Source organism: Lotus japonicus, chromosome 4, assembly GCF_012489685.1.
Source record: "Lotus japonicus ecotype B-129 chromosome 4, LjGifu_v1.2".
Classification (NCBI taxonomy): Eukaryota; Viridiplantae; Streptophyta; class Magnoliopsida; order Fabales; family Fabaceae; genus Lotus; species Lotus japonicus.
In genome coordinates, this window is record NC_080044.1 from 7,141,048 (window position 1) to 7,162,736 (window position 21,689).

At 36.1% G+C, this 21,689-nt stretch overlaps 2 protein-coding genes across 2 annotated transcripts; one reads left to right on the top strand and one right to left on the bottom strand.

Annotated features, from left to right (window-relative positions):
- The first annotated feature begins 1,733 nt into the window (after positions 1-1,733).
- Positions 1,734-9,200, top strand: LOC130713920 (receptor-like protein 4). The gene is made up of 9 exons (XM_057563750.1): positions 1,734-1,952; positions 2,505-3,560; positions 4,089-4,236; positions 6,358-6,429; positions 6,699-6,770; positions 6,911-6,982; positions 7,058-7,135; positions 7,276-7,454; positions 8,830-9,200. Exons 1-9 carry the CDS (start codon positions 1,838-1,840, stop codon positions 8,952-8,954), a joined length of 1,917 nt encoding a protein of 638 aa, XP_057419733.1. The 5' UTR covers positions 1,734-1,837; the 3' UTR covers positions 8,955-9,200.
- A 1,175-nt stretch (positions 9,201-10,375) lies between these two features.
- LOC130716202 (protein yippee-like At5g53940) lies at positions 10,376-13,547 on the bottom strand. The gene is made up of 5 exons (XM_057566401.1): positions 13,335-13,547; positions 12,246-12,289; positions 11,734-11,842; positions 10,821-10,876; positions 10,376-10,736 (listed from the first exon to the last, which is right to left on the bottom strand). The coding sequence occupies exons 1-5, from the start codon at positions 13,428-13,430 to the stop codon at positions 10,649-10,651; spliced, it is 393 nt and encodes a 130-aa protein (XP_057422384.1). The 5' UTR covers positions 13,431-13,547; the 3' UTR covers positions 10,376-10,648.
- Positions 13,548-21,689: the final 8,142 nt, after the last annotated feature.

Below are 21,689 nucleotides of genomic sequence, written 5' to 3' on the forward strand. Positions count from 1 at the left end.
TGAGGGAGCAATAGAAACCTCTGGTGCAGAAGTGGAGGTGGAAGGCTAGGTTGCAAAACCAGTTGGGATGGTAGGCCTAGCCACAAGACCAATACCACCATCTCCCGAATGGGAAATATTCTGGGCTAACCTATTCTTCCAGTTTTGAATTTCCTCATCACCTCCTAAGCCCCCTCCCAAATGAGCTTGGGCTTGGGGAGAGTTAACTCCAAAGTTCCTGAAAATAGAGGAGGAGGCAACATTTGCTAAGGATCTTCCTGGCGGGGCACTCAGAGCCATAGAGTAGCGAGGGATCCTTGGGTTGACAACTGACATAGACTTTGGTTTCTTGCAGGTTGATTGTTCGTGGCCTATTACTCCGCACTTGAAGCAGAGACCCTGCAACTTCTCGTATTTCACCAAGACCCAAGCTTTGGGAAGGCTTTGTCGGGGAACCCAAAACCCTGTGACAATGGGTTTGTCAACATTCAATAGGATTCTGGCACGATAAAAGGCCCTGAGAATACTCCCTTTCACCCTCGGGTTCTCAACCTCCAAAGGTTCACCGACTCTAGCGGCAAGTTTCCTAATATTTGTCTTAGTAGTGAACTCCATTGGTAGATCGTGGAACTGAATCCAGAAGGGGACAGGGTTGAAACGAACCTCAGACACGGCAATATGCGGATCCCAAAACTAGAGGCTAAGTAGGTTGCCCATAACATTCCAAGGACAATCTTTCATGATTCTGCTGACTTCCTCCGCATTAGAAAAGGTAAAGATGAAAGTATTCAGATTCAAGTCACCCACTTGTAATCCTTTCGGGTTCCCCCAGGCTTTAACCAAAGATTGCTTAACAGCAAGCTTGTTCAAGGGTTTGTTGGTAATCACTTGACCTACCAGCATCCGCTGAGCTAGATCTTCATTGGTGGAGGGGTCTGGCTCAAGCATAATGGTTATGCCTACCAGATCTGAGCTTTCTTCCATGGGCTCGCTATAGTCAGCCATTGCAGCACAAGAAACACAAACTCAAAGATCGAATTCTATCAACAAGTTAGAATTCTATCAACAGGGCAAGGAAATAAAGGACCTATTTCAATGGGTTCCACACAAGGAAGGAGATCCAACAAATCTGGAAGGAAATCCTTCTTAGAGCATCCCCTTTGATAAAGCAACTTAAGACCCAACAAGATGGGCCCAATACGAACCCAAATTGTTGGACTAAGAAAAAACGAGCAGGTAAATTGTTGGTAAACCACTCCACCAACGAATAAGAAGCACATTATAGGAGACACACTATATATGTAGTGCATAAATTTGTTCCTTCATCATTGGTTCAGTAACAGTAACACACATGGTGCGGGCCATAATTTGATTGCAGAATTAACTTGTTCCTTTTGGAATCTACTCTAGCATTTCTCTTGTATCAATGTATTTGGTTCTGTTTTCACCATTAATAATGTCATGTTGTTCATCTAGCCTCAATTATTTTTTTAGTTTTTTACCATATACTATGAAATCATATTTTAATAACTCAATCTAACTTGTGAGTTGTAAATGAATACTAAATTTAAACACCAACCAGTTTTCTTCAAATTACATTTAAAAGCACGTTTAATAGAAGCTCACCAAACGCATTAGATTATAAAGAGTAAGTTAGTTTAGTGCAATCCTCCACCGTCCGATTAAAAATGCAGCAGCGGCTACGATTAAGTTCCCCTACTTCGCGCGTAAACTTAAACGACGAAAACGAGTGCCGCAAAGTGCGGTGCGAAAGTGCAAACCCCACTTTCTCTCTCCTCTCTCTCTTCCACTCTCTCTCTCTCTCTAGAAAAAGCGCACTCATCAAAATGGTGCAGCGATGATTGCGTCTCAGAAGAAGAAGAGAGTGAGAAACAAGTCTAACCTAATGCTTCTTCGTTTTCTCCTGCTATGGTTACTCTGCGTTGCTTTTGCTTCCTCTGATGCTGGCCAAGGTGAGTTTCAATTCGCTTTTGAGTTTCAATTTATGTTGAAAAACTCATTCTCGAGCTTGTAATTTTGTTTATGTAATCAAAGTTGGATCAAAACTTAGTTTTCAATCAATGTTACCCATCCATTTCTCAATTCAAGGTCATTGATTAACAAGAGTACCCTAAAAATCTTTTCAGCTAGTGGAACTTTGTTACAACCTGTTATTGTTCTGAGTAATAATTGTTACCATAGTGGAATTTGATGTGTTTGTTATGCTTTAAACTGCCTTGTTTATTGCATACAATTCAACTTCAACATCTAGGGAAAGTGATCAAATTTCATTTTTGCAATCTGTTGCCAATCTACGAAATCGATGTTGAGATTTTTCATTTTTCGCAACTGAAGGGGTAATTTCTACATGGTTGTAGCTATTTTCTTGGTGAATCTGAGTTTGAGTGTTAATGAACCAACTTGATTGCTTGTACATACACATACAATAGGGTTAGGATTTTCTAAAAAAAAAATTGTGAATATTGTGTATTTTTGCCCTTTTGATTTGGTTCAAATCTTTGCAGCGCCATTTGCCATGCGTGTAAGCTGTGGAGCTCTTAAAAATGTTCAAACTAGACCGACCAGTACCGTTTGGCAAAAAGACTTTGGATATACAGGAGGGATATCCGCTAATGCAACTCGTCCGAGTTACATTACCCCGCCGCTCAACACTCTTCGCTATTTCCCCTTGTCTGAGGGCCCTCAAAATTGTTACAACATTGATAGAGTGCCAAAGGGTCACTACTCGATCCGGATCTTTTTTGGACTTGTTGGTCATTCTGGAGATATCAAGGAACCTCTATTTGATATCTCCATTGAGGGCACTCAGATATATTCTTTGAAATCAGGTTGGACCAGACAAGATGATCAAGTATTTTCTGAGGCCTTAGTGTTTCTTACAAATGACTCTGTCTCGATATGTTTCCACAGCACGGGCCATGGCGATCCGGCAATCCTTTCTATTGAGATTCTTCAAGTCGATGATAAAGCTTATCATTTTGTGCCGCAGTGGAATCAAGGGATAATACTTAGAACAGTTAAAAGGCTGAGTTGTGGTTTTGGACAGTCAAAATTTGATGTAGATTATGGTGGGGATTCCAGGGGAGGGGACAGATTTTGGCAACGCGTTAGAACTTTTGGTCAGAATTCTGATCGACCTAGATCTGTTGAATCGAGAATCAAACAGGCTTCATATCCACCAAACTTCTATGCAGAAGCTCTTTATCAGTCAGCACTCGTTAGCACTAGTAGTCAGCCTGATTTAACATATATATTGGAGGTGGATCCGAATAGAAACTATTCTATTTGGTTACATTTTGCAGAGATTGATAATTCAGTTAGAGATGTAGGACAAAGGGTCTTTGATATTATGATAAATGGTGATCTTGCTTTCAAAGATGTTGACATTGTCAAATATAGTGGGGATATCTACACTGCCCTTGTGCTTAATACAACTGTTATTGTTAATGGGAGGATTCTGACAATAACATTGAGCCCAAAGCAGGACAATCTTGCCATAATCAATGCCATTGAGATATTTGAGGTTATAATGGCCGACTCAAAAACTTTATCGGATGAAGGTGTGTGTGCTGATAATGCCTGCTATTGTTCACTTTTTTCAGCATGAATGTTCATACTAGTGACACATTGGTGTTTATTTAATTTTTTAAGAAAATTTGCATTGCATTTAAGTGACTTCATTATGAATTTTGCAGTGTGTGACTTTTCATTTTTTTATCAATTAATACATCTCAAGATACTCTAATTTTTGTTTTCCGATGAACCAAAAAAAAAACTACTCTAATTTTAGGGTCTATAGCTTTTGACGATTACAGCATAGAAGAAATTTATTCCTTATGCTGTGCTACTTTCAGATGGAGTACCATAATTGATAGATCTCCTTGCCTCCTTGTGCTTTTCCTTTTCTGAGTTATCTTGTAGTTCTTCATTACCCATTTCAAAGATGATATTTATTGATCACTTGGTTTATAATACTGTTTCATATATACGTTCTCTGACTCATTAACTCTAAATGGTAGCAAAGGCAGTTTTTAGTAATTTGAATGCATGTAAACTTTTGCATGTTGATCATTGTTCATTTACTCTAGTTAGGGCTTTACAAACATTGAAGAATGCATTGGAGCTTCCGCCTAGGCTTGGGTGGAATGGTGATCCATGCGTTCCTCAGCAACATCCGTGGAGAGGAGTGGATTGCCAGTTAAACAGAAGTACTGGCAGCTGGATCATTGATGGACTGTAATTTCTCTTATCTTTATGTAAAGCTTTCATTGTACATATGATAGTGTGTTGGCATTTAATTTTTCCTTTGTCATAAAAATTATTTTACTCCCTTTAACTTTCACAATTTGTTCCCTATATAATACCAAAACTAAGAATCAAAATTTTCTCCCTCAGCATCTGAACTTCAAAAGGAAGGAAATAGATTTTCGTGCTTTGGCTGTATGTATTTCTCTGTGCATAATGACAGCTTTCACTCAAACAGTAGTTGATATATATATTTCGTTTTCTAGACATGTATCTTTCTAACTCACTAGGGTGGTTTCGCTTTTCCTTTGTTCTATGATATCAAACTTATTATGTCACTCATATCAGGGAGTCGCTCTTGCATCGGTCCTTTTCTTGTTAAATTCTTCCCCATATATTTTTTCGGTCAGCTATTTTATGTCCTCATGTAATACTTATTTTTTGTTTGGTCCCTTATATAGTTGTTAATTTTAATCCGTGCTATACATACAGTCATTTTCAATTTGGTCCCCTTTGTCTGTTTGGAGTTATAATACAGAGGTGTGTTGACCAAATTAAAAATGAGTGCACATTTAAGTACTAGAAATACTTTATGTTCATACTTAATAAATGAGTGCACATTTAAGTATTTACTCCCTTTCACTTTCACAATTTGTTCCCTATATAATACCAAAACTAAGAATCAAAATTTTCTCCCTCAGCATCTGAACCTCAAAAGGAAGGAAATAGATTTCCTTCTTTTAGGAAACTAAAGGAAGATTTTCGTGCTTTGGCTGCATGTATTTCTCTGCGCACAATGACAGTTTACACTCAAACAGTAGTTGATATGTATTTCATTTTTCTAGACATGTATCTTTCTAACTCATTAGGGTAGTTTAGCTTTTCCTTTGTTCTATGATATCAAACTTATGATGTCACTCATATGAGGGAGTTGCTCTTGCATTGACCCTTCTCTTCTTAAATTCCTTTGGGCCATTTTTATTTTAAAAAAGGTTTATTCTTTGTCCCCACATATGTTTTCGGTCAGCTATTTCTTGTCCTCATGTAATACTTATTTTTTGTTTGGCCCCTAAAATAGTTTTTAATTCTAATCCTTGCTATACATACAATCATTTTCAATTTGGTCTCCATTGTCTGTTTGGAGTTATAGTACAGTGGTGTGTTGACCAAATTAAAAATGACGGCACATTTAGGTACTAGAAATACTTTATGTTCATGCATGACAGTCATTTTCAATTTTGATTCCTATACTCCACAGTTGCACAATGTCAATTTCACTATGTTATAATGGTAGAAGACTGACAAGGAGATGATGTTGAAACTAGTTTTATGAAGGCTTAATTGCAACTTTGGTCCCCGACGTTTACCAATGCCACGATTTTGGTCCCCCACCTAATTTAATTACATGGATGGTCCCCGACGTTGTAGGCCGTGTGCAACGTTAGTCCTACCGTTTATTTCTTAATGGAGGAGGTTTACGTGGACGTCTAGTTGGAGAGAGAAAGGAGGTATGAGGAGAGAGGGAAGCACGTGAGTATCACGTGACCCTTATCTGAACCCATTATACCCAAACCCCTGACCTCCCTGGAACGAAGAAGGTAACGCGATTTAGATCCCTAGGGTTTCAGATTTGGGTATAATGAGTTCATATAAGGTTCACGTGAGTTCACGTGATACTCACGTGCTTCCCTCTCTCCTCAGATCTCCTTTTTCTCTCCAACTAGACGTCCACGTAAGCCTCCTCCATTAAGAAATAAACGGTAGGACTAACGTTGCACACGACCTACAACGTCGGGGACCATCCATGTAATTAAATTAGGTGGGGGACCAAAATCGTGGCATTGGTAAACGTCGGGGACCAAAGTTGTAATTAAGCCTTTTATGAATATGGATTAAATAGAAAACTGTTTTCTAGGAACTAAATTAAAATGAGTTTGATTAATTGGGACCAAGAATATATTACAACCTAAAAAGATGCAGAACTTTGCCTTGCAGTAAGCAAAGAGATTGGTTACACTAGGGTATAAAGACACTGTTTTTTGAGTTGAAAACTGCATTCAACATTTAATCTCAACGTCTTGGCTAATTTGTGTTTGATCTATTGATGAACAGTGTTCTTGACAATCAAGGTCTGAAGGGTTCCCTGCCAAATGACATTTCCAGACTACTTAATCTACAGATCCTGTAAGTTTTAAAGAAGTTCCCTAAGTATTTTGGATTAACATGTCTTATGTCTCAATATTTATGCCAATGGATGGATATCTGAGCATGATGTGTCATTGATAGTAGAACCCTACTCGCGTAAGCTTTGATCAAATGACTGGAGATAAATATTTATGTAATTTGTCTGAATTTATGTTTTTCCTTTTTATAACTCATTATTCTGTAACGAGAAGAAACAGCCAGCAGGTTCATTTTCCCATTCTTTGTGCTGATTAGCTTATGCATTGCAGAAACTTGAGTGGAAACAGCATCCATGGAGCAATTCCATCCTCACTTGGTACAATGACTAACCTGCAAGTGCTGTAAGTATCTTTTTCCATTTTTTTCTTCTTCTCATGAGGCTTTTTTCTTTTAAAGATGTGAAGTTTGTTATTCCATGAATTATTATCTTGATTTCTGGTACTATGTGAATGCTATTGCTGAATGCCATGTAATCATGCAGTGACCTCTCTTACAACTTATTCGATGGATCAATTCCTGAGAGCCTTGGACAGTTGGCATCATTAAAAACACTGTAAGATTCTGTAGTGTTCGTCCCATAAAGGCAAATATGATGACAACAAATGTGTATTAAAATGTCTTTATGCAGGAATCTTAACAGCAACATCCTGTCTAAAAAGGTCCCGGCAACCCTAGGAGGAAGATTGCTGCACAGAGCAAGCTTCAAGTATGTTATCAAAGATCAAGCAATAGACAAAAATAAAGAATGCGCAAACGCATCCATAAGATATACCATATTACATGTCATTTGTTCACTTTCTTTTTGCTGAGTAACTAATGCTGAGTGTAACTTGTGGATACTTGCAGTTTTACTGACAATGCTGGTCTGTGTGGTATACCTGGATTACCTACTTGTGGACATCTTTCTCCTGGCGCGAAAGTTAGCTTAGGGTTAGGTGCTTCTTTTGTTTTCCTCCTTCTTATTACCGGTTCAGTTTGTTGGTGGAAAAGGCGGAAGAATATCCTCCGAGCTCAGCAAATTGCAGGTATGTTATATTCATCATTTGCGGGTTACAGTTACACTTGCAAAACATTGTATGTTGTGTAGGTGAATTAACCAATTTCTAAAACTGAGATACGTCCCATTTGGAAAAGCTTATTTGAGCTTATCTTATAGCATAAACGCTTATGAAAGTGTTTGGGATTGAGAGAGCTTATGTAAATAGCTTATGACTACCTATAAGCTGCTTTACGCTTATTTTCATAAGCTATTCAAAAAGCTTAGAATAAGAGCTTATGCTTATTTATAACTTATTTTCAACTTATTTCAATTAATTTTTCAAATTAGCTAATGAACAAGTGCTTATGCGACAAACGCTTATGGCCATAACCGCTTAATTAAGTTGTTTCCCATTAATTCTTAAGATCTACAATTGGGCGCATTTAGATGTATGTTTAAAATCACCGAGGTATCTCTTTTAATTTTTCACAAGAGAATGGCATTACAAGTCAAGTACCTGAGTTTCCTCAGGTTATGTGAAAATTGTGGGACTCAACACTAAGAAATTTGAATGTGAAGCATGAAGTTTAAAGATTTGTAAACAGGGCTTTAAGCCTGTAAGTCATTCGAGCAAGCTAGTGAGTTTGATCACAGCTTGATTAGTTAGCAATTCATTTTGATAAAATCCTGGTTCTTTTCTAAATGAGTCCAAGCTTGAATTTTTCACATATTTGACTCTTACGCTCATGCGGTAGCTCGATATATTATAAACATTTTTTTAGAACATTAATAATAATCATTTAATTTACTATATAGAAGTATTTACTTGCATTTTGATTTTACCAAATTATTTTCTTGACAAAACACTTATAGAAAGAAATAGTTTATCAAGTTACAAAGTCGAGTTTGATTCATTAAAAAACATTTAATTAACACAAGGTTTAACATTGTTCCATTAGGCTGTACCGCTGTAGTTACTTGTAAGCTTAAGCCAGTAAAATGGGCTCCATTTCTTAATTGAGTTTTTTTTTCTGCCATCTCTGCACTTTTTATAAATCATCAAAGCTTGGTTTAATGAAGTCTAACCCTAAACTCCAACTGAGCAAAGCTTAGTGTGAAGTGGACTCATCTCTAGGCTGTCTCTAAGACTCTAATTTAGCAACTTTTATATATTCACTAGTTCGGACCCAATTTCTCTTGCATCTCATTTCCACCTACTTTTTCTCTTTTCTTTTCTTATTGCATTACTCGTCATACCTCTAATGTTTCTCTCTTTTATTCTTATTTTTCTCTGTGGATGTGGAATTGGGTGGTGAATGATTTATTTTCCCTAGGGAAAGTATTGCAACTCCCATGGATAACCATGTGAAGTACTAATAAAATCATATTGAATGAAAATTTATGCTTCTTTTCTGTTGCAGCAAGGGCAGCTCCATATGCAAAAGCAAGAACTCATTATTCACGCGACGTCCAGATGACAAGGCATCATCATCATCATGGAAATACACGCACTGCAGCTGAGAATGGGCCTGTCCTGCTTTCATGATAGCATATATACCATCACTTTTATACCCTATGAAGTCTGCCACAGTATTCTTCTGGTTCCTTCCATCAATTGGTTTATATTTTTTTCAAATTGAAAAGTGTATCTGATCTGTGATGGTTGTTTTTCTCAACTCCAAATACTAGGGAGTTCCTTGAACCATTGAATCACATCTTACTAGCTGAGAACACTATTGTAATTAGTAAATCATAGAAAAAAATTATAAATTGCCGTGTTTATAATTTCTTATTTAGGATCCTCTCATGTCACATAACAATGTCAAGTAAAACATTGTTTTTATCACTCTTCTAAATATTTTAAGGTTTCTCACATATAATACATATGAAAAGAGAGATAGATGTAAAAATTGAACATGAGAGAATTTGAGAGAGTTTCCACATGAGAAGTTTTTTATCCCATCATTAGAATAAAAATTTCTCCAAAGAAATCACTAGGTTCACACAGAGAATCAATGTGTGCTTCCAACATGAAGCCACAACCATGGATTAGAATCAAAGGCCCTCACAAACCACTCGTTGGGGCAGCCAATGCGCCAAAGCAACACATCCTCAAGAACCTTATTTTGACATCACATTGGTAGAAAGAATTCAGGAATTCAGTCTACCTAGCAGTAATTAGAAAGGAGTAGAAAATTAAGTAGAACACAAGCAAAATGTAAAGCAAGAAGCCTAGTTTTTCTTTATGTCCTTTTCTGAACAGAAAGCAAACATAATAACGGGTCACAAATTCTCCCAAGGGACAAACTTGGGTTGGTTCAACTGGTTTCAGGTTCCGGGTTTAACTCTCACATTCTTATAGGTTGAGGTTTAACTCTCACCTTCCCATAGGTTCAGGGTTTGAATCCCTCTGCGCCTCGTAAAATCTCAGTTGATGAACAACTCTTCTTAAAGAGATCTCCCGATGCTCCTACCCAGGAGTGAGTCTCTATTGACTTTCCCAACATGTTACTATTGCCCTGCTCTAGAGGTATTTTCTCTCGGTTCTAACTAGTTCCAAGTCTCTATTATGAAATGTTTTCACACAAAGTTCTAGACCTTTTCGTGGTCCTCTTGGGCTTGTATCACACATCCTGATCGAAAATCTCAAGACATTAATCAAAGCGGGCTCAAGGAGAGAAATAAGATGATCTGCAATGGACGACACCACACAAGCCCACATATATCAGGTTGTATTGCGAATTGTATCAGCTGCAGTTGATCTGCAATGGACACAACACAACTGCCACCACAATCACAATTTAAATCCTTGACTACACGTTCTATTACTGTTGGAAGGGGAAACTGCTCCCACTCTAAAGAGCAAGGGATCAGAAAGTTGTTCATTTTGAACAAGCTGAACCCAGTTTCGCAGGGATGCACAAGATAACATAACAAACGGCACTACTGTAAATCTGCAAATGCAAATTTATAGCTAGGACAGTAACCTAACTTTCCACATGTATCTGAATTATTGAGATCAAGCAAAGTAAAAATCTTAATCCGAAGCCATAATATAAGATGAATTTCTCTTAAAATCTATATGTCAATTATACCCCCTCCATAAATGTACAGGAAGTTCCACTTCCACTCTGGTATAAAAATTTATAAATCCTCAAAATGAAAATTTATCTTGATGAATACTAACGGTTTCTGAAATTTGCTAGCTAAAATTCTTAAATCATGAAAAGAAGCAGCTCGCTAGGCGTTGTTTTCTGCTTCACTTGCACTTGGCCCAGCATTAGCATCCACGTTCGATTCCTCTGGAACATACTCAACTATCCTCCATCTGCAAGATACATCAAAAGCAATTAAACTTTGGTTTAGCTTAGCTTTAACATGATCAAAGTCAAAACCATATTTTGCTCTATACCTCTCAAGGATACACTTCCCTTCTTTGTAGGTTTCATTTTTGTCATGAGCTACAACCTGAAGAAATCCAAAATCATTGTTATTTCAACCTGCTTTTCAAAAGGTGATGCTGATATATGGTGAAAGACTAAATTAGATCGAGGCATGAACACAGATAGAGACTCAACCAAGTGCTTGCCTACCAATGATGTCACTGTGTGTATTTCTATAGACAATCCTCCTTAATGAATCCAGAAGACATCTCTCCTAATAGAATTAAAAGTTTAAAAACTCTGGGATTCTCTGACATTGTGTTTAATTTTTGTCCGAACAGTACAACATTAAACAAATCCGGAGTATGCAGTATGCATCAATTCAATTACCTTCTTGTGAAACAGAAAACAAACTTGTCATACATATTATATATGTACAATAGTTATGAAGTTATTGAAAATTTGTAAGTGTAAAAAGAAGTGTTTAATATAGTTTTGTGGAGAAGATAGTATACTTAGGGGGTCTTACAGGTCTCTATGAAAATCAGATCTTAAATTTCTGATTTACCATACATATTGGATCAACCCTAACCCTATATTAATGAAGTCAAAAATCTCCCTCCTGTATAAATTTTTTTAGTGAATGTCTAAATTTGAGGTCAAATTTGCAACATTTATTCATTTGATTATTGCATATTATCAAAGATCTTCCCAAAAGAAATTTAGTTTCTTCAGGCATCTTAATTCCAAAACAAAACATACCACACTTAACAGGCTCACTGAAATAAATTCTTCATATCCACCAAACTTCACCAAAAATGTAATTTATTGATTAACTTTTTATAAAATTCCATATTTACAACATGATGTGCAATGCTTATCCCTTAATGTGAACAAAAGCATGACACGAAAGGATTCAAGAGGTGCAAAGATAAAGCTTACATATTTCCATCCAAGAATTTGTCCACAGAAACAACAAAATATGTCTTCAACTGTGTGCAATCCAGACGTCAACAGTCTCTCCAGTTGCTCCCCAAATGTTACATTCACCCTATCAGAGGCAAAAAGTTAACAAATAAGGAAAAGATGTTTCAAACCATTTACAAAAACTAATAGAGGAAAAGATGTTTTAAGGTGGGGGAGGGGCATTGGGGCTGGTGAGAGCCCTGGCGGGGTAAAACTACTAAGTGCGTGTTTGGACGTGCATCTGGCACACACTCCAAAACATGTTATTTCAGAAGCTACACATTGTAGCTTATGGTTTAACATGATTTTCTGGCTAAATGTGATTTCTAGAAGTGAAACCAAATACCCACCAAGTTTGTCTGAAGCAAAATACTAAACAGCTATCAAAATAGATTTATACAAAAGTAGAATATTAAACACGGAAAAATGGAGAAAAGGGGCAGGGGATGGGGGCCAGAGAATAGAAGCAAACATTTCAAATAACTTACACTTCACTGAAAAGAAAGGCCCTGCCTCGACTGCAATTGAAGCTCTGATCATCATAGGGGGAAAAAAACCAGAGTCAAATTCCTGGGATATATGAAAAGACTGATACACAAGGAACAAATTCTAACATTCACATTCACAACAATTAAAACTGTGCATAGTGTTTATCAACTTCAAATAAATTTGGTGGCAAAGTAAACAGATTTCTAACAAGCATTACATAAAGGATATCTGATTCCTAAAATCCAAGCCTATTTGGGGGTAGCCTTCAATTTAAATGAGAGTTAAAGTGTGACTACACAAAACAGGACCAAAAGGCAAGTGACTCAAAAGCACTTACATTTTTCACTAGTGATTTTCTGGTAGTTTGATTTTAAAAAATCAGACTCTTCTGGTATAAAATTTTCTGGTAGTTTGTTTCATGTCATTTATTTAGTCTTGTGAATTGAAATAAGCGAAAAACAAAAATCCTCCATGGCTACACGCCCATCCTTCGACATGCCGTAAGAGAATGGATTTGTGTCTTGCAGAACAAGGGCAGCTCAGAAGGACACACTTTTCCATTCTTATGTCGTGCATGTCTAGATACACAGAGAGGAAAACCACAGTAAAACCAAAATCACGATGTGCAAATTTTGCGAATGTATCGTAGAGACTCGAATACCCAAACATTGATATCAAATTCAACAAATCATTTCAATTGGAAAAAAAAAATCAGCTAATTACTAACACATCAGAACGTGCCATGGAACAAACAAAGCCTGCAGAAGAAAAATCTGTGAAAACTGACAGCAACCCAGTTATTCCCAATCAGTCAATAAACAAACGAATAAAAAAATCACCCCAATAAATTATTAGGTCCCTCCATGGCTCCATGTTCTGATTTTTTCACATTAAAAAAAAAGTAGCCAATTTTCAATCATTCAACCAAATTCATGACTTCATTCACAATTCAGGCCCATAGCAACACTAAGCAGAAGAAAAAGATCATTTTCTTACATGTTTTTCATTGCATGCGTTCAAATTAAAAATCAGAACAGCAGAAAAAAAAAAGAACAAGAAGAAGAGGAAGAGAGTGATGATATTGATACCCGAGAGAGAACATCCTCAGCACGTGCAACAGGAGTTTTGCAGTGTCTGCACTGGAAACATGGTCCTTGGAGATCAACAATGAAAATCCTCCCCATATTCAAAGCTTGAATGAACCTTTGCTCTGTCTCTCACACTAACACAGACACAGACAACACAAAACACAGACAGACTACACAATGAAACACTAGTCGAAGTTGTACAGTGTTCTGCTGCTGCCACCTCACGTTACTGACAACCGGGAAGTAAATTTGGTCAATAAAGCTATATTAATTTCCTTCCTATCTTCTTATTTTTTTTCTTTTTCAAAAAATATTATTCTTAAATGTTAAGTAATCAATTGAAATTTTTTTAAAAAAATAAAAAATAAAAAATTTAATTTTAAAAAATTATTTACTTGTATTCCAAGAGTAAAAAAAATACAATATTATAGTTTAGTTTTTACTATAAAACAATATTAATAACTAATTAAAGTTAATTTACTTATTATTTAAAATATTTCATCTAGTTGTGATTAACATGAGAAATTGAAAAAATTTACAATCAATATTATTATAATGAAAAAAATAATAAGTTATTTTTTTCGAAACAAATAATAAGTTATTAATAACTAAATAATAATGTTTTTAATGTGAAGGTCAAATCAATTTTACTTTTATTTATTATTTTTTGTTGCGTCCTAAGGTAAGCTTAAGTGAAAAGAGGTACAAAAAGCATGCCCTAGTAGAGCACTAAAATAGTCAAGATGTAATAAAAGGGTATATTCTCATTAAGTGTCAAAAAGGTCCTTAGTACAAGGTGATGACCTTCCCTTTTATAGAGGGTGTGGTCATGATATCGACTTTTCTTACATTTGGGCCTGACAACCAGGGCCCAAATCCCTATGCACATAAGACAAATCCAAAAGAATCTTCCAGCTGGCTTGCGGGTCCATTTAAAGGGGGAGGGCGAGAATCCTCGATGTTCCGCCAGTCCCGCCATGTCTTCCTTCGTCCGGCTGATTGCTTGTTTTGGGCGGGCATGTGAGTCTTTATGTCCCGCCCAGTCCATTTTTGTAATTACTAATAATGAAATATTGAAAAGTTTTTCAATTAGTAATTAATACAATAAATAATATAAAAGGTTATTTAATATCTTATAAATATTTTTATTATTGTGAAGGTCAAGTCAATTTTACTTTTACTTATTAGTATCATTATTTTCTAAATTTTTTCCTAAAGTTGTCATTCATAATTTAAATTAAAATATTATTTATTAGTTTTATATGAAAACTGAAATTTTTAAAATTAATAATTAATATAAATTTTATTAATAACTAATTAATATTGTTATTAATGTATGAATCAAGTCAATTTTGATATTGATTTATTAAAGACCACTTATTTTAAATAATCAATTGAAAACTTTTTTTTTTCCATATTTTTTATCAATTAAAATATTTGACTCATTTTAGAAAGAAAAACAAACTAGCTAGTATGTTATGATTATCTTTTTTCGGTAAATCGGAAAGATAAACTGCACCCTTCAGGGATTGACCCCTGAACCTCCATCACTCAACTCATATGTGTCATTCCTCTTACCACTTGAGCTATCATTTGAGGACAATAATTAATTACGATATTTAATTATAAGGTTCATGGTCAAATTAGTCTCTGAGTTTGTAAGCGAGTTTAATTTTAGTCTCTCTGAGGAAAAAATGACGTTTAGTGGCGGTCATTTTTACAATTACTCCGCGATCTAAAACCCCGCACTAAACATTATTTTTCCTCATATGGAATAAAGTCGAACTCGCTTACGAACTCGGGGAATAATTTGACTATTAACATTTAATTATATTATATCATGCATCCCGTGAAATTTTTATAATTATTATAAGGCTTAAAATAAAATTTTTGGTCCCTCACTTATCAGGATTTGACAGTTTTGGTCCCTCAAGGAATTTATTAGCCTACAACGTCCCTCACGTTTATTAACTGTTGTATTTTTGATTTTCTGTCAACTTTCATCCAATATTTAACGATTTTTAATTAAAAAATTAATTAAAAATAAAGCTTGAAGAACAGTTTTATGTTTTCTAATTAACAATTTTATGGTTTCTAGTTTTATTAAATTGATTTTTTAATCAAAAACCGTCAAAAATTGGATAGAAGTTGACGGAAAACCAAAACTGCAACAATTAGTAAATGTGAGGGACGTGGTAGGCTAATAAATTTCATAAGGAACCAAAACTGCTAAATCATAATAAGTGAGGAACCAAAAATGCTATTAAACCTTATTATAAATGTGTTCTTTATCGAAATGAAATTTTTGTTAAGTTTTTTCTTTTGTTCAGTTTAATAAAGTTCTTTAGTTTTTTTTTCCAACAGCTTTAGGTTAAATTGACGGCGAGATGTTGTTGATTGTGATCTCTTTAGTTCGGAGACCATTCCTTATTCTAGCGATTTTCATGATGCGGTGATCCTCTCACATCTTAATCCTCAATTTTAGGAGTCGCTGCCTATCTCGGTTCTTTCCCAGTGTCCTTCTATTGATGCGAAAGGGTCGTCGAGGGCTGCTGAGGGGGTGATGCGGCAAAGGAGGGGTAGACCAAAGAAAATACTTTCAAGAAGAAGGGGTAAGATCAAGGAGGTTGGAGCTCTAGTTGAATTGGACTCGGGACCCCGATGCCTGAGGTTCTTGCTTTAGATTCGTCACTTATTCTTTCTGAAGCAGTGGAGTCAGTCGGCGTTATGATAGAACTAGAAGGGATTTGATAATTACCAAATAGGTTGGAGTTGTTTTTGATAGGGCAGATGAGGAAGCCCATTAGAGCTATGCTAATCATCTGGTAGCTAACATCTGAGGTTATATCGAGATTCTTAGTGGATTCAATGCTTTGTCTAAATAAATGAATGAATTTGGCATTTACTGTGTCTCCAAAATAAATTCAAGTTATTCTCGAATCCACCTCATACATCCCAACTAGTTTAAAGGGCCGAGCATACCTATCTTAATATGTTAAATAAATTTAAGCTATCTTGGTTTACTTCAAACATCAATGCGATCTTAAAGGTTGAGTATACTGCTCATGCCATCACTGTGTTAGATAAATTCCAGTATTCAAAGTCTACCTCGAATGTCAATGTGATCTTCAAAGGATGACCATAACTTAATTAGAATGCCTTAAATAGGTTAAGTTATCCCGAGTCCACATTGGATGTCAATGAGGGCTTTTAGAATCCTTGTGCCTCAGGTTTTTTTTGGTGGGGTTTGTGCTAGGCTTTCCTTTTCTTACTTTGCATTGGTTTGGAAGGTGTTTTAATTTGTGGGTATTTTGGATATTTGGCTCGGTGGTTTCTTTTGGATTTTAGAGGTGGTGTTTCTGTTTTTAGAGGTGGTGTTTTTTGGGGGGTTTTTGTTCACAGTTGGGTTTTGGGTTTTGTTTGTTCTCAAGTTTCGTAATCAATAAATCTTTTTGTTTTCGAAAAAAGAGAGTAAATAAAACATTTGCATAAACCTATAACATAATTAGATTTGAGCAGTTTAGAAAATTTTATTTTCTATATATTTGGTCTTCCATTGTTTTATGAACGTTGGTTGAATAGTATCTTGATATTTCTAAAATGTCTATCTTGTAATAAATGTATATTGGAAATTATGGTAGGTATACTTGAATATTGTAGCTATAGTTGAATGGAACTTTGATGGGTCGGAACCAGTCAAACTACGTCATGAAAGTGTATGGTTTGAGAACATTGTGAGTACTCCTCATGTAAGGATATGAACCACATTGTAAACCTACATGAAATGGTAGGTCCTCTCTCTACTTTCTCTATAATTTTGTGACTTAGGTCACATGATATATAATAACGAATTGAAACCATTGTCTTAAATATCGTCAATGTTGAGAAGAATGGGAAGAAGATCTTATTCTATAAACCAAAGACATTTGAAGAAGATCAAGGACTTCTAACACCAAGTCAAAAGACCATGGATACAAAAAAATGTTATCATCCATTCTCTTAACTATTCGTGTCCAAAATTCATGCAACTACAATTTCATTTGAATGATTCATGTTAATTTTTATATGTTATGAATTATGATATTTGAATACTGTGAATTTCTAACAAGTATAGGTCTTAGATTCAATGTTCATATAAAACAAACAATTCTGAAAAGGGCTTGACGTACGTATATTTAACTCTCTCTTTTTGGAATGTTATAAGATATTTTTATTGAAAATATGGGTTACCGTAAACCTTTTGAGCCATAACTTGTTAATTTAAAAAAAAAAAAACTTTTGGGACCTTAAAATGCCATAGAAGCTTTTTGCTTAGTTTATGATAATGAAAAGAATAGGAAGGCGGTGAACAAAAACTCCTATTTTAACAACCATATATTTGTCTTAAAGAAAAAAATCCATGTAGTTGACGTCAACAAGAAAAAACCATAAAGTTGTTTAAATGCTTATAAATAAATAGTTGTTTAAATCGAACAAAAGTCAAAAATACGGATGGTTTACTGAGTCTTTTGGTTTGAATGTGACTACAACCCTGAAAGTAATGTTTAATTGAAAATTACTTAGCTCATCAATTAAATCACCAAATTTTTGAGCTTATATTCGTGTAAAACAAAGTTGATTTCACACTCTGAAATCTGAATTATTAAAAATGAATTTTACAATCATTATCATTCATGACAAAGTTTTACGACAACCCAAAAGCTAATTTATTTGGTATATTGTATAGTATGAAGGCTCATTTAGCACATCGTATTAAGCATGATAGTATAAACTTAGACAGTATATTATGAACTTATCTATTGTTTGGTACTAAGATTGTATTGTATAAGTTTATACATCGAATTCATCTTATACATTAAAATGATAGATTATTTAATCTACACTATGGATGATGATAAGGCATGATAAGAGTAACATGTATAAGCTACATGAAAATATTTAATCCATCGCTACCACCACCACAGTCGCCTCCACAACCACCTTCCACCACTACCATCCCGATGTTGCCGTCATCGCCACCGTTATCGCCACTGTTACCGCCGCCACCACCTCCACTACTGCCGGCGCCTCCACGACTACCACCACTGTTGTTGCTGTCATCACTATTGTATTGTCATTGCTACCGCCGCCACCACCCTCCACCCTTTCCACCATCGCCTTCACCACTACTACCACCATTGTTTTCATCTGCACTATAGTCATTGCGACCGCCGCCACCGCCCACCACCACCATTATCACCATTACCTTCCAACATCACCACTACCGCCGCCTCAACCGCCATCGTCGTCGCCACCACCACTATGTATCGCCTTGACCCACCACCACCGCCCCAACCACCTCCCTCCACCACCGCTACCACCATCATTACTGTCATCTTCTTACACTACCACTGTCACCGCCACCACTGCCACTTCCGCCACCATTCTTCCTACAACAATGCCACCACAACAATACTCTCCACCATTAGCACCCCCACCTCTCCTCCTCCACCACGCTCCACTGCGATCGTTATCACACCACCACAACCACCACCGTCGCCACCCCTCAACATCCCCACTACCACCAATATAGTCACCACCACCATCGCCACCGCCAGTGTCACAGTCACCTCGGCCGCCACCGTCATTGTTACCACTCACTACTACCATCCTCATTTTTGTAATATTTATCAATATATCTATATTTAATATTTCACGAAACATGAGTCTATATTAATTTAAATAAAATGATAAGTTTTACAGTGTATGACCAAAGACTGTATAGTATTAAAAATTTATCCGGCCTAATACTATCCGGTCTAATACTATCAAGTCTTATATTATACAGTATACCAAACAGACTAAACGAAATAATAAACAAAACCAGTAATTTCAATTTATCTTAATAAATGTTTCAAAATAATTGCATGCACTAAGAGCATCTCCAATGTTAGTTCTTAGAGGTGAGTTCTTAAATTAAGAACTAAGAATCAGGTTTTAAGCATTGGAGATGACTTACGTGGATTTCTTAGTTCTTAAAAATAAGAACTAGTTCTTATATAAGCAAACTTTGCTTTATGAGTTCTTAGCATAAAAAATATTTTTTTCTCTCATTCAAATTGCTTTATTACTTTATAATTTTTTTTTATTTTTTATGAAAAAAATATATAAAGAATGTGGTGTGGTGGGACCAAATGAATAGTGCTAAGAACTAAGAATTAAAAACTCATGGTTGGAGAAAAATCTGCAAAAATTGCTTGAGAGTTGCTTAAGCACATGTGACAGTATAAGCTCATATAAATAGTGCTAAGTGAAGGTGCGAAAAACACTAGAAGGGGGGGGGGTTTGAATAGAGTTTTTGAATCTCGGGTATACTTTTAAGCGTTTTCAAAACTCAAAGATAAAAACTAAGTGCTGAATAATAGGAAGTAAAGCACACGAGTATTTTATCCTGGTTCACTTGAGATAAAAGCTCAAGCTAATCCAGTCCACCTGTGAAGGTGATTTCTTCCTTCTTCTGATGAAGGCAATCCACTAAAATCAATGAGTGTTACAACTGCACTTTGCAACCTGCTAAGTGACTAACAATACACTGATTTTCTCACTAGTATCCTCTTAAGAAGCTGATCTACCGATCCTCTTAAGACTAGCTAAATACTGAATCAGCCTTGATTCAGTCCTCTCAAGATCCGACCAACCTTGGTCTCTTGATGAACTTTACAATATGATGTAAAAGGTTTCGGGTTTACAATGAGTGCTTCTAACAAGCGAATAGTAAACTCAGATGTTTAAGAACAGTGAAGAAATAATGCTAAGAGAATGGTTCGTATGTATTGAATATTTTCAGCAAGGTTTCTTAGCCTCTTTCTTCCTTCTTCAGCCTTTATATACTCCAAGACTTGTGATGTAGCCGTTGCTAGGGTATTATCCGTTGGAGTGGCAATTCTGTAATATCAGACTGCTAGGCTGTACAAGGTAGGTGGCGGACAGACTGAGACTTGTACGATGTTGTACTGTGATAGCGACCTGTCCTTTCACCAGTTGACTTGTGATGAAGAAGCTTCAGATGAATTTTGATGAAGCTTCTGATCATCGTCAGATTGAAGCTTGGATTCTTCTGACCATGCAACTTCTGCTACTGAACGAGTTCCTCAGAACTTCTGATCGTCAGAGCTAGAATAGCTTGGGTCTTCAGAACCAACTTCTTGTAAGTCCTCAGAACTTGAGTCTTCTGCTTCTGGACCGTTCCACTGGAACATCTGATCTTCAGAACTTCTGACTTGAGTTCTTCAGATCTTCTTGAGAGCTTCCATCTTCAGAGCTTCTGAAGTATTTGCCACTGTTCAGAACGAACATGGTAGGTTAATGAGCTCTCCTTTTAGTAACCCTTGGTTCTTTTTCTTCTGAACGAATAGGCTTGGGTCAGATTCAGAATCTGTTTGTCACAACTTAAAAAGACAAACGTTAGGGTACCACAATTGTTCATCATCACAAACTTTAATTGTAATCATCAAAACATAGAGATGCAACCAATGATCAAACCTTGATCTTACACTAAGAACTAAGAACATCTCCAATGGAGGTTGCTTAATCCAGTTGAAGCACTTAAGCAACATTGCTTATTTTAGAGCATCATTGAAACAACATGAGGTGACAATCTGGTTGCTTAAATTTATGTAACAATTGTTTATTCCATTTCTTTTTGCGTTTTGATTAAAAAAACTAATGACAAGTTTTTCCATAATGTGTCAAGTCAACCAAAGAGAGAGATCAAGACCATTTCCACTCATGGCAGCAAAATGCATCTTCTTTTCGGGAGCCCACTCATAAATACTCTAAGGTTAAGTGTGCTTGCCTTTGAACAATATTGAGATGGGTGACCTCCTGGGAAGTTTTTCCGGGAAGTGCGCAAGTGAAAAGCGCACTGAAAAGATTCGTGTTGTTACCGTGAGACCAGTCGTCAGATCGAGATGTCACATAAATAATATAAATATATGAGGTATAGTGAGACCCAAACAAAAGTAAAATAAGCACCTGTGGTTGGAGCGAATTCTGCTTTAGTTACTTAAATCCTATGTAGCAGTTTAATCCCACCAGAATAGTGTTTAAGCAATCTAACTAGTAACTTTACATTGGAGATGCTCTAAGAACCTAGTATTGGAGATGTTCTAATATAATTTCCATGGGTTATCTAAAAAAACTAATGACAAGTTTTTTCATAATGTGTCAAGTCAACCAAAGAGAGAGACCAAGACCACTTCCACTCAAAAATCTAAAAAACCAAAGTGGGCATCACACCGTTAGTATCCAAGCCATGCTGCCAAGTGGAGGGTAGCCGCCTTATTGTGTTGTTTCGCTCCTTCTTCCTTGTTCCCA

Coding starts and splice junctions, on each gene's coding strand:
- LOC130713920 (XM_057563750.1), top strand. CDS start 1,838: ATGATTGCGTCTCAGAAGAAGAAGAGAGTGAGAAACAAGTCTAACCTA. Junction 6,430..6,698: donor CTACTTAATCTACAGATCCT/GTAAGTTTTAAA, acceptor TATGCATTGCAG/AAACTTGAGTGGAAACAGCA. Junction 6,983..7,057: donor TTGGCATCATTAAAAACACT/GTAAGATTCTGT, acceptor GTCTTTATGCAG/GAATCTTAACAGCAACATCC.
- LOC130716202 (XM_057566401.1), bottom strand. CDS start 13,430: ATGGGGAGGATTTTCATTGTTGATCTCCAAGGACCATGTTTCCAGTGC. Junction 12,290..13,334: donor CTGAGGATGTTCTCTCTCGG/GTATCAATATCA, acceptor TATGATGATCAG/AGCTTCAATTGCAGTCGAGG. Junction 10,877..11,733: donor AAATTCTTGGATGGAAATAT/GTAAGCTTTATC, acceptor GGATTTCTTCAG/GTTGTAGCTCATGACAAAAA.